The 11857-nt window shown below is 44.5% G+C and overlaps 4 protein-coding genes across 5 annotated transcripts; 2 read left to right on the top strand and 2 right to left on the bottom strand.

Moving 5' to 3' along the window:
• Positions 1-509: 509 nt before the first annotated feature.
• LOC132259968 (RNA-binding region-containing protein 3) lies at positions 510-2090 on the bottom strand. Its single transcript, XM_059757839.1, has 2 exons — positions 1776-2090; positions 510-1715 (listed from the first exon to the last, which is right to left on the bottom strand). The coding sequence occupies exons 1-2, from the start codon at positions 1976-1978 to the stop codon at positions 530-532; spliced, it is 1389 nt and encodes a 462-aa protein (XP_059613822.1). The 5' UTR covers positions 1979-2090; the 3' UTR covers positions 510-529.
• A 66-nt stretch (positions 2091-2156) lies between these two features.
• Positions 2157-3618, top strand: LOC132260371 (uncharacterized). The gene is made up of 3 exons (XM_059758432.1): positions 2157-2351; positions 2406-3425; positions 3489-3618. The coding sequence occupies exons 1-3, from the start codon at positions 2238-2240 to the stop codon at positions 3615-3617; spliced, it is 1263 nt and encodes a 420-aa protein (XP_059614415.1). The 5' UTR covers positions 2157-2237; the 3' UTR covers position 3618.
• A 23-nt stretch (positions 3619-3641) lies between these two features.
• Positions 3642-5626, top strand: LOC132260370 (elongator complex protein 3). 2 transcript variants are annotated; one of them, XM_059758430.1, is made up of 2 exons: positions 3642-3805; positions 3945-5625. In XM_059758430.1, the coding sequence occupies exon 2, from the start codon at positions 3945-3947 to the stop codon at positions 5559-5561; it is 1617 nt and encodes a 538-aa protein (XP_059614413.1). In that variant the 5' UTR covers positions 3642-3805; the 3' UTR covers positions 5562-5625. The 2 variants fall into 2 exon arrangements, with proteins under 2 accessions (XP_059614413.1, XP_059614414.1); XM_059758431.1 differs by having other exon boundaries at positions 3797-3884; positions 3945-5626.
• Positions 5627-5688: 62 nt separating this feature from the next.
• Positions 5689-11126, bottom strand: LOC132259881 (menin). Its single transcript, XM_059757690.1, has 3 exons — positions 9952-11126; positions 9565-9714; positions 5689-9495 (listed from the first exon to the last, which is right to left on the bottom strand). Exons 1-3 carry the CDS (start codon positions 10983-10985, stop codon positions 8580-8582), a joined length of 2100 nt encoding a protein of 699 aa, XP_059613673.1. The 5' UTR covers positions 10986-11126; the 3' UTR covers positions 5689-8579.
• Between the last annotated feature and the right edge of the window lie 731 nt (positions 11127-11857).

Genomic DNA, 11857 nt, shown 5'->3' with positions numbered 1-11857 from the left:
AATATAGCGAATATGAAAATTTTTGTGATAATTTCCTTTTTTTTTTGTTATGCAGCTTATTTAATTCCCCCTTTCTTCCCCCAAACTTTTTTTTTTGGAGAGCGATGACGTGTGCAGGCGAAACAGAGTCTAGTGAGAAATCTTTGAAACAATGAATCTCACAAAGAATAAAAAAAAGTATATATCTATTTTTTAGAAAATCTATTCTAAAATGAACATATGCAAAAATTATATCCCAGCACATTTGGAGGAAAATATGCGAAAGACAATTCATTAGTGATGTTTAAAAAGTGACAAAAATATCCTGAAAATCATGCTAAGAGAATATTTATAAAATCTTACATACCCTGATAGCTAAATCCAAGGCTAAATCCTTTAATTTTTCTAATATGCAAGAAAATACAACTATTTTTATAGGATGTAAATACTGGATATAATCAATAGAGAACAGGAAATCACTTCATTGTGTATTTATTTGGGAAAAAAGAAAAAAAAGGTAAAAACGGCACTGTAGACAATCTGCCGAGCATCATTCTGTCTTATTTGAGCTCTGAGAGAAGACAGATCTGGCGTAGGAGACGTGCAGAGGTTTGTTCTTTAGTATATAGCCGTGAACCTCACGTAGAGCCCGATCGACCTGGCGTTCGCCGACTTTCACGTCGGTTTCCGAGGTGAATTTGATCCATGCCTGGCCGCGGAGTTTCCCCTGGAACTTGCAGTCGATCTTAATATCCTCCTTGCGCTTGGAGTAGCGCCGGAAGATGTGCCAGATATCATCCTGAGTGGCCTCTTTGGCAATGTTCTTTACGTAGAGCTGAGTTGACGGCACTCCGGCTGAATACTGGCCAAAAACGGGCAATTTTTCAAGTTGATCGGGCGGGATGCGATTGGCTTCGAGATCCTTATCGCTTAGGAAGGCGCATTCTTGAGAGCTGATCGACAGGCTAGACGCCGAGGAGGAGGACGAGCTGCTAGAAGATTCAGAAGAGCTCAAGGACGGTGGCTTCTCAGGCTGTGCATCGATCTTATCAGGCACTTTGAGGGTTATCTTCTTCGGGAGGGCGAAGATCTGGGTGGCATTCTCAAATATTTCCGATGGTTCCGGCTTGGCGATTTGCGGACTCTTTATCATTAGACTCTTGTGCTTCTCGGCCTCGAGCAGAGTCCGGATCTTCTTGGAGCGCTCAGGCTCAGTTGTCACGTGTTTGCGCTTCTCTGCCAGACGTCTCACTGTCCTGACACTCTCATCCTCTTCTGACTCCAGCTCACTCTCGTCCGTCGCCACGAGCTGATCTCTGGCGTTGGAATACTGTGTCGTCTTGTCAACACCGCTCGACAGGTTGACCTGTGTGCTGACATTGCAGAACTCCTGACTGGGCCCCACTTCGTAGAACGGCGGCACGAGGTTCATGCGGTTCATGATGTGCAGGACTTGAGTGTAGAACATTGGCACAGCCTTCAATTGCCTGCTAATCGCCCGGATGATGTCGACCGTGGGTGGTGGATAATTGTAGCGCAGATAAGATACAGGTGGCTGTAGGAAATTAAGATTCTTGTTGATGGCCATTAGGCTCTGCATAAAGCTCTCCATGCGGTCTTTGCTCTCGTCCAGACTGTCCTGCTCCGTTTCCTTCTCCTTGTACACTGGAATACCACTCACGGCCGGCTCGTACTTCAAGCCGCAATCCTTGGCATAAGTCACGCAGATTCTGTACCTGGAATATCAAGATGATTGTCAAAAATTTGCGCAGGAATTGATAGAGAGAACATCATACCCCATTAGGTCCATCTGATGAAGCCGGTGAAGAGCTTGTTCAGCCTCAGATTCCGTGCTGAAAGTCAGTCGTGCACAATTGCCACCAATCATGGCAACATCTTTGGCTCCAACATTCTGTAGCAAATGAGATCTATCGGCCAGAGAGAGAACCGGTGGGAAGTTCTTAATAAACAGCGCCCGCTTGTTCACCAGCTTCTCCATCTTTCACGTATACAGATACGATCAGACTAACTGCAAATTCAGATTTCTGCATTGATCAGCAAAATTGTCGCATCCGCGCGTACAGTGATTATTGAGGTTATAAACTCCACGGACTATTCGAGAGTGTCATTCCGCGGCGTGTGTCACGGGTAAGTCAGCGCGCTGAATTGCCGGATAGGCATCAGGCGAGTCAGGGGGTGTTTCGGTTGTTTTGGCCTAAGAAATTGTTCCGTGTCCTGTGAAGGATTCCACTCTGAAAATGGCCACATACAATGCCAAACATAACTTGGGTGATGAGAAAATTGACTACGACAGTGATTCCAGTGACACAGTGCAGGAGTTGAAGGATTTCTCCGATAACTTTGCATTTTCTGTAAGTACATTTCGAGCCCTCAGAAGAGCAATTGTCATTTATGCTGTTTCGCAGAATCTCTCCTCCTGCTGGGTCTGCAATGGATACTACGGTCCCTGCTTTGGGCAACCGGTGTGCGGAACGTGCCACGCATTTCTGTTTCCCTCTGTCACGGACGACGAAGTCGTAGTGACACAGTTATCGGACGATGAGGATTCTGGGAATGACGAACCGCCACAAAATTCCACTCACAGCGAGAGAGTGGAAGAGGAAGAGGAGGAGGAAGACGATGATCCTGAGGTGGGGGACGAGGATGTTGGCGATGAGGAGACAGAGGAGGTGGAGATGAATGCTGTGGAAATTGCCTTTGAGAGGCCAAAACCCACTCCGCCGAGGAATCTCAATCAATACTTGGAACTCTTGTCAGCACCTCGTGTTGCTGACAGGAACTCCAGTCGAATTGAGATATTTCCCGTGGAAGTACTCCTCAAGATCTTCTCTTATCTGGACGACATATCTCTGTGGAACGCCAGCGAGGTGTGCGAGCAATGGAAGAGAATCCTGCAGACGCACACGGGCGAAACCATGTGGAAGAAGTACACGCGAGAGAGATGGCCACTGTTTCAGCAGATCGCCACCATTCCGAATTGGTTTGACATGTACTCCGCTCTCATGGCGTCCTGCTTCTGTCGCACCTGCCTCATCCAGATGTCCCTGAAGACGCCATTGCGTGGCTTAGTTGATCTCATGAAGATGAAGCGACTGCGATCTGAGATAATGTGTCTAAAAACGGGCGCCGCGGATGGCATCGATGCTGTGCCACTGGATAATCAGCTCTCACACTGGCAAGGATCCATTCTGGGGCCGCCTGGGAGTCCGTACGAGGGAGGAAAGTTCTTCCTCTACATCGTCATCCCGCAGTCCTACCCAATGCTTCCGCCCAGAGTGAGATTCCTCACGAAAATCGTTCATCCCAATGTGTCCCGGCACGGAGACGTTGGCATTGATATCATTCAGCATAACTGGTCACTCGCGCTCACCATTTCAAAGATCCTTCTGTCAGTACAGAGTCTTCTGACGGATCCATTCACAGAGGTAAGTTTTGTCCTCGATCCTTCTTTGACTTCCCCAAGTTAACATGATGTTTCTTCTCTCCAGATTTGTATGGAACCTTCCCTGGGACGACTTTATGAGACGGACAGATCAAAATTTGAGGCTCTGGCGAGGAACTGGACGTGGAAATATGCGATGCACGAAGTCATCCCGCCACTCCCGCTTTCGCAATAATTTATTTATACACTTTCCCATCCCTTCGCATCTTCATAAATTTTATTATTGAAACGACAGAAATTTGCAGAAATTGTGAAGCATAAGCTGTAAAAGGAGGAATGCAATGAAGCATAAGTAGTCTGACAAATCTCGTGTGTTGTGTCTGCATGAAAAAGTAAATATTGAGAAAAACAGGGGAAGAACAGGTGAGATGATTGGAAAAATACCCTAAAATCCCTTGGCATGCTCTAGTTTGTGAGAAAAACGTGGAATATTCTGAAATTAGTGAGATTTTGGATGAGAAATGGCCGGAGTTCTATTCTAACCTCGAACTTTCTGTTGAAGATGACTGTGGAGGAGCAACGAGTGACTGTGATTGGGGAGATCATTCAGGCACTCCTCAGGGCACACCACCAGGGTGTCGATGTGAATCTGAATGCCTTGAAAGCTAGCATAACCTCCAGATATGGCCTGGAGAAGACTCCTCGTCTAGTCGACATAATAGCGGCGATACCGGAAGATGCCAAGCCTATTTTGCTGCCGAAATTGCGAGCAAAGCCCATCCGCACCGCCAGTGGAATCGCCGTTGTGGCTGTCATGTGTAAGCCCCATCGCTGTCCTCATATCAACTTCACGGGCAACATTTGCGTGTACTGCCCAGGAGGTCCGGACAGTGACTTCGAGTACTCGACGCAGAGCTACACTGGTTTCGAGCCGACGTCCATGCGCGCAATCCGGGCGCGCTATGATCCCTTCATTCAGGCGTACAATCGCGTGGAGCAGCTGAAGCAACTCGGCCACTCTGTGGACAAGGTGGAGTACATTGTGATGGGCGGGACATTCATGAGTCTTCCTGAGGATTATCGTGACTACTTCATCAGGAATCTTCACGATGCCTTGTCTGGCCACGCGAGCGCCAATGTGGCTGAAGCTGTGCGGTTCTCAGAGCGCTCCAAGGTGAAGTGCATTGGGATAACCATAGAGACACGCCCAGACTATTGTCTGAAGAGACACCTCAGCGATATGCTGAACTACGGATGCACTAGGCTGGAGATTGGCGTTCAATCCGTTTACGAGGACATTGCGAAGGACACTAATCGAGGGCACACTGTGAAGGCGGTCTGCGAGAGCTTCCACATGTCCAAAGATGCCGGTTTCAAGGTGGTGTCGCACATGATGCCCAATCTGCCGAATATGGATCTCGAGCGGGATATTGAGCAGTTTGTGGAATTCTTTGAGAATCCCGACTTCCGGGCGGACGGCCTCAAAATCTATCCGACCCTCGTGATCCGCGGCACAGGTCTGTATGAGTTGTGGAAGACGGGGAGGTACAAATCCTACCCACCGTCCACTCTGGTGGACCTCATCGCCACCATTCTGGCCTTGGTGCCACCGTGGACGAGGATCTATCGCGTGCAGAGGGACATCCCCATGCCTCTGGTCACGTCTGGTGTGGAGAATGGAAATCTGCGCGAATTGGCGCTGGCCAGGATGAAGGATCTCGGCACGGCTTGTCGCGATGTGAGGACTCGCGAGGTGGGCATTCAGGCGATTCACAACAATATTCACCCCAACGAAGTGGAGCTCATTCGACGAGACTACGTGGCCAATGGTGGTTGGGAGACTTTCCTGGCGTACGAGGATCCCCATCAGGATATTCTCATTGGCCTGCTGCGCCTGAGGAAGTGCTCCGCTGAGACCTTCAGACCAGAACTCGTGGGCGACTGCTCGATTGTGCGGGAGCTGCATGTGTATGGAAGCGTGGTGCCGGTGAAGGCGAGGGATCCCACCAAATTCCAGCACCAGGGATTCGGGGTGCTGCTGATGGAGGAGGCCGAGAGGATCGCTCGCGAGGAGCACGGCAGCTCAAAGATATCAGTGATCTCGGGCGTGGGCACGAGGAATTACTACAGGAAGCTCGGATATGAACTTGATGGACCCTACATGAGCAAGTCTCTGTGAATGTATATAATTTCGAGAGCAAATATACGAAATTTAATATATTGCACACATGCGTTGTGTGAAGTTCATTTCAGAGAATCACCGGAGACGAGCTTTCGCGAAGTTAAGTTGATGAAAACACATCGTATTGCTTATATTTTCTTTATTTGACATCTATAATCATTTTCTTTTAATTGTATAACATCAAATTACAGAAAATTCATGTATTTTTCTTCAGAAGATTATTTTCTCTTGTAGCCTACAATTGTCCTCTAGTTTTTTTTTCTCTTACTAATATTGTGTACTTTTTCTTCATCTATTTATTTGTGGATTGTTTGCTCATTTGCATTTAATTGTAACGTGAATTAAAAGCATATTTTCACTATTTTTAATTGAATAGAAACTTGTTACTGTACTTGTGTGTGAAAAGGAAGAGACACAGGAAGTGGAGTGGGAGTAGAAGAGAAGTCATCGCCAAAACAATTACTCCCTCTCTTTCTCTCTAGACTCTAGACTAGAGGGTTACATTAAATTCTGCATTTTGCTCTTTTTGCATCACAGGCCTCTAAATTTCTAATATAGGATGATACATCTTCAAAAAGGAGATTTGATGCACTGATAAAATACCTTTGAATACAATATTTTTTTTCCTCTACTAAGAATTATTCTTCTCTCTCTTCTTTAATATGCAGTAAATATTGACGCTGTGTAACTTCTTTTACGGATATATTTCTTAGCTTCTTTGTCATTTTCTCAAATAATCCCATTGTATTACTGAGTCTATTTCTCATTATTCATTAATTCTGATCAACTAATATTGAAATTTAATATAACATTGCCTTTATGATTAAATATTTTATCTCCATAAATATTTCTGTCATCTCCTTTTACATAAAATAGCAAACAAATTTTTTTCGAGATATTCTCTCATCAACACATTTTCAATTTTTTTTTTAAATATATTATTAATTCTGCCGAGGCATGGATTACAAAGAGATAGAAAAACTTTACGTTGTCGCTGTTTTAGAGTGTTACAAAAACAAGTTTTTACATGTTGTACGGACAAAAATACTGTGCTCAGTGCGAATAGGAAGAACTTAGAAAATAAATAACAATTCTTAGGGAATATTTTCACTTTTTCCTTCTCTCAAAAAATAAATCTATCCACTAATAATGCTTGCAGTGCAGAAAATATAGAAGCTCTAAGTTATCATATCATTTGCATGAATGTCACAGTAATTTGAAAGAATTAATAAAATATAAATAGAAAAAAAGCTATCAATTAAAAAAAGACCTATTACATTACTTTAAATTATGTTCCTCGCTAAAATACTAAGAAGCGCTTCATTAATATGATAATTGCAACAAAAAAAAACTATGACTGATATTTAGGAAAACTATAAGCTATTAAATTCAATTATTGTCTTACAAGAAACTACGTGAGAAAGTATAGGTTTGCAGACATTAAAGCACCTCAATTGCGCCCAGTTCTTCTTAAGAACATGTCAGACGCATGCATAGGTTGAGAATGTTTTATATAAGAAATGTGAAGGAAAAAATATCTCAAGATGATGAAAAAGCAAGATTTTTTAAAGTGCGGCATTAAGTCCTCCACTAAAGAGTTTAGGTATACAATTGCTCGATAGAAAAGTGTTTTTTTTCCTTAAAAATTTTGCATTTGTCTCTTTTCCATATTTTGAACCCTCAATTTGATTCTTTTTACTCTTATTTCTCAAAATATATATTTTTCCTGTTCTTTATAGACGTGTACTTTGCTCTTGTAAGGTTTTTTTTGAATTGATTTTCACCTTCTTAATATCAGCAAAAAATTCTTTAGCACCCCTTTTGATTTCTTTTTGTCCACTCACGTCTTTGCAAATTTGTTTCAAAAATTTTTTACCGTCCACTGCGTAGACCATTTATTTAATGCTTTAATTTCATTAGAAAAATTCTCAATTTCCTCCAAGAAAGTAAAAGCTTTTTTTCCATATTATCATCGTTCATGTTCCATTTTTTTTTTTGAATAAGTTAAACAATATTTTTCTTTTAAGTTTCTAATGGTTCTTGTTGGCATTTTTTTTTCTCGACAGACACAAGAAACCACGGAATTTGTACTTTTCTCACACGCAATTTTCCTCCACTTAATCCTTTTAACGTGTTTTGCGGTATTGTTTTCTTCATTCAATTAAAGGTGTTGTTTTTTCTTTAAGTTCTCTTGAATCTTGGATAAATGCAACAAATAAACAAAAAACGAATAAAATTTTTTCAACAATTTCTTCACCACTTTTCCTTTATAACAATTATTCATTTTCCCTCGCCCCATCTTTTATCAGCTCTCATTCAACAGAAACCAAACATTTATCTTTTATAACAATTTCTTCATAATCATCATTTTCATCTCTTACTACAAATCCATTCTATTTGCATTTTATTTACTCAGTATACAGGCTTGTAGCAATGTTTAAAACATCGAGGTAAATAATAGGATAAAAAGAATAACAGATAAATAAATAAAAGGGAGACAATATGACATAATAATGCAATAAAATTAAAAAAAAAAAAACGTATAATTCTAGAAAATATTTAGGCAATTCTAGGAAGTATATAGTTGTATTGTTTAAAACAATATTTTTACTGATCTCCTTGGGAAATCATGTAAGAAAAATAATATTTGCAAAAAAAACATCCTACAAATACTTTTGATTTGCTCCTTTCATTTGTCTTCTCTTCTCAATTGAAAAAGCCTTTCTGATTACTCTTCGCCGGCGAGACTCTCTGTGACCCGAATTCCGCATATCTCAACGTATAATACTCTTCATATAGCAGTGAATGTCAAAAATTTAGAAAAAAAAATAATAATTTTTCCCACTTTTGTATGGTCCATTCAACACAATCTTTATGGCACTATTGCACAGGAATTTTAATAGAGAAGTAGTAGGAAAATATATAAATCACTCTTGATCGCAAAGAGTCTCGCCAAAACCACCTTTTCTGTGTTGATACAAACTTAAAGCCTTTTAAAAGGGAAAATAGAGTTGTCTACTCACGTCTCGATCTCTTGGGGCGCGAGCTTCCGCCAAGATCACTGTCGCAACTCGATCCTCCGAGTGACACAGAGTGCAGGAAATTGCTTCCGCCCTGGCCACCAGAGGACAAGACGCCGCTCCTCACCTTCTTGCCACCCACCTGGCTCTGTGCCGTGACCTGCAGTGAAATGGCGTGGGTGTTGAGCTTCTCCGCCAGCAGGAGATCCTTCAATCCCTTCATCTTGTGGCTGTAGAGTGTTATCACGGGCCTCTTGGGTCGCAACTCCTCCTCGTCATCCTTGGGCTCGAATTTTGGTCCATCACCCTTCGCGGGATCACTTGAGGGTTTCACCTCAGCCTCTTGTTTGGCCTCCTCCTTGTCACTCTTGCTCTCATCTTTCTCCTGCTTGGCTTCCTCCTTCGGCGCCTTGGTCTCCTCAATTTTCGCCTCGGAAACACTCTTCTGCCCACCTTCGGGTGGCGTCTGCTGTGTCTCCGTGAATGGCTGTCCACCGCCCTGCAGCAGAAAGTCAGGATTGAGAATCTTCTCACCGCAAGCAGCGGTGAGAGCCTCCAGCGTCGGCGGCAACTTCGCCACATCCTCACTCCCATTTTCCTTGCAACCCTTCACACCATCTCCCGCACTCTTATCCTCCTTCCCATGGATTACTATGTTGTTGTTCATCCCATCCCGTCGCCGCTTCTCCTCCACACTCTCCTCGTACGTGTGATGCTTGGTAGCCTCTTTGCGATTGACTATGGAAAGCGATGACTGCACATCGTCGTCGTCACTGGCACAATTTATGGTCACCTGAGACCGAATGTCGTAGTCAAACTTGGAAATGGTATTCACCAGCGGTTTTGCCCAGCCAATATGAAGAATCGGTGTTAAACTGCCCTCTTCCCACTGGCAAATGCCATCGTAGAACCTGCAATTGCACAAGAAACATGTTAATCTCTGTGTTTTCTTGGAAAATCCATGCAACGTTGCGTTATACCTCAAGAGATTGGCAAAACACTGAGGATCCCGCAAAATACTGTGTGCCGAATGTCCTGAACTCTCTGTCTTCATTACCAGAGGAATCTGCTCATTGGCAATGTCCAGCAACTCCTTATAAATCTCCTCATCGTCACGGGAATAAATGTACCTGTGTGAAATTTATGCAAAATTAGGTCAAAAAGGCACAGAATAAATTAGTCATCAAAGTTATTGATTTTTTCTCTGTAAACAACAAGTCCCTTTTGAAAACATTGCAAAGGATTCTCCCCATCAGTGGTGTGAAAACCCTCTGCAATTGCGACGTGACCCCGAATAAGAGCGAAGTCATTTGAATATTTAACGTGTGAATGACACAATGAGAAAATGCTTGGGAAAGTCTACTCACATCCTGATGACATCCCCAGCGTTGGCCCACGACGCAAAGGCGTTCTTGTAGAGATTCTTGCGGTAGTAGTAGCCTCCCTGATATGTGTAGGGATACACGTGGTAGTTCTTGTAGTGCGTACGGGCAGATCTCACGGACTCCTCGTATAGCTCCTCACTGGCGGGCCGCTTGTCCGTCTGGCACATCTCCTCCAACTCCCCGAGACTACCCAGACCCATCGGGTACTTCTCCATGTGGCCCATGTCGTACAGGAGCCACAGAAGTTGCTGCTGCAGCTCAGTCACTTCCAGGCATGCACTTGTGATGCTGAGGGAGGGATTTATGGCCAACACCAGAGCCACCACTTCCATGTGGCGCGTGCACACTACCGGGTGGCCGCAGAGATAGAGCCAGGATTGCGATTCCACTCCCGCGGACACGGGTTGCCCGCGTTTGTCCTCGAAGCCTTTCCCATGCCATGTCACTTCAATCGTCTCGTCCTGAGTGCGTCCGAACACCACCCACGCGTGGTCCTCGGAAATGGCCAGGTGAACATCGGAGTAGCCCAGCATCTGACATCCTGCCACCACGGCGAAGGCCACCCCGAAGCAATCCAGCTTGTTGTGTGCCAGATAGCTGTACAGGCTCTGCAGGTGTGCGCGGTCCTTGTAGGAGCTCCTGATCAGGGAGTTCCATATGACATCCGACACCCTCTTGATCACTTCGCGCGTCGCGTACTCCCGGCGAGACGCCCGACCGGTGGATTTGCCCTCCACAGTGGCGAGAATGGTCCTAAACTTCTTATATAACAGCTCCACGGCCTCAATGGGGATCACGGGGAAATTGCTGAGCTCCTCCACGCTGCCCGGTGACGCCGTCACACCGGCCACCTCCACGCCGCGGGTCAGTGTGTTCTCAATGATGCCCGTGACAATTGACAGCATCGTGAGGTCGGGAGCTGTGCGTTCCAGCTGGCGTCGAAAAAGCTCCACAACATCCTTCCCACTGCGCAGTGGGAAGAACCGCGACTCTTCCTCGCCCAACACTGACGCCATCGTGTCTCTCTATTGAGTCACCCCACTGCAATCCATTGCAATTGCAAGCCTCGGAAAAAGCGACGCAATTATTGACAATGATTAATCTCGCGACACAACTTTTTTTTCTTTCTCACGCAAAGTGTGTGTATTACGGCGAAATAGGGCGAACAAGAGTGTCCACCGCGAGTGGCGCTGCTGTCCGAGGGTGAAATATTCCAACACAAGGTCACAGATATAGCGATTGAATGGATTGAACGCAGTGAATAAGAACCAGAAAAATTTATTATTTACTAGTCAAAAGGTTCAAAAGAGTTTGGAGATTCACGAAAAATTACAATCTCTAATTATAATTCTTTTACTCCATAAACTGTATAATTTTGAACGGTAAAAAGGGTGTCGTTTTCTGTTTCATTCGCCTCTACATTTTGGCAATGGTTGACTTGAGAATCTCTCAAACCTCGAGCAATATCTGCGTAATCGGCGTTTCACCCTGAAGATGGCGAAAAATTCACTTGATGTGGAGTAGGGGTTGAAAAATCACGGAATGTGGAAAATCCTCACTTTTCCAAGTTCTCAGTGTTGTGCTTGTGTCGAGAAGTGGTCAAATCTCTTGTGCGAGGGGCCAAGAGTGTCTGCACAGTGAAATTCCTCCTCGTTGGCGATCCGAGGGGTGAAAAAGTCGTGGTGAAGTCTGAATGAGTGCCACCCCCACCCTTTGTGGAAGGCTGAAAAGAAAAACCACCCTCACTTTAACCCTTGAAGGAAATCCCTCTCGCCTCTGATCACATTACGGCTCCGCACAATTCGCCCGGTGGTTAATGAGTATCCTGCTGCTGCTCATCTTCTTCCGGTCCATCTGTCTTTACCTGCAAGACCTCGTCCTCAATCTG

Source organism: Phlebotomus argentipes, unplaced genomic scaffold (assembly GCF_947086385.1).
Source record: "Phlebotomus argentipes unplaced genomic scaffold, Phlebotomus argentipes genome assembly scaffold_18, whole genome shotgun sequence".
Lineage (NCBI taxonomy): Eukaryota > Metazoa > Arthropoda > Insecta > Diptera > Psychodidae > Phlebotomus > Phlebotomus argentipes.
The sequence above is the reverse complement of the archived record's forward strand: the minus strand, read 5'-3'. Positions and strand labels throughout refer to the sequence as shown.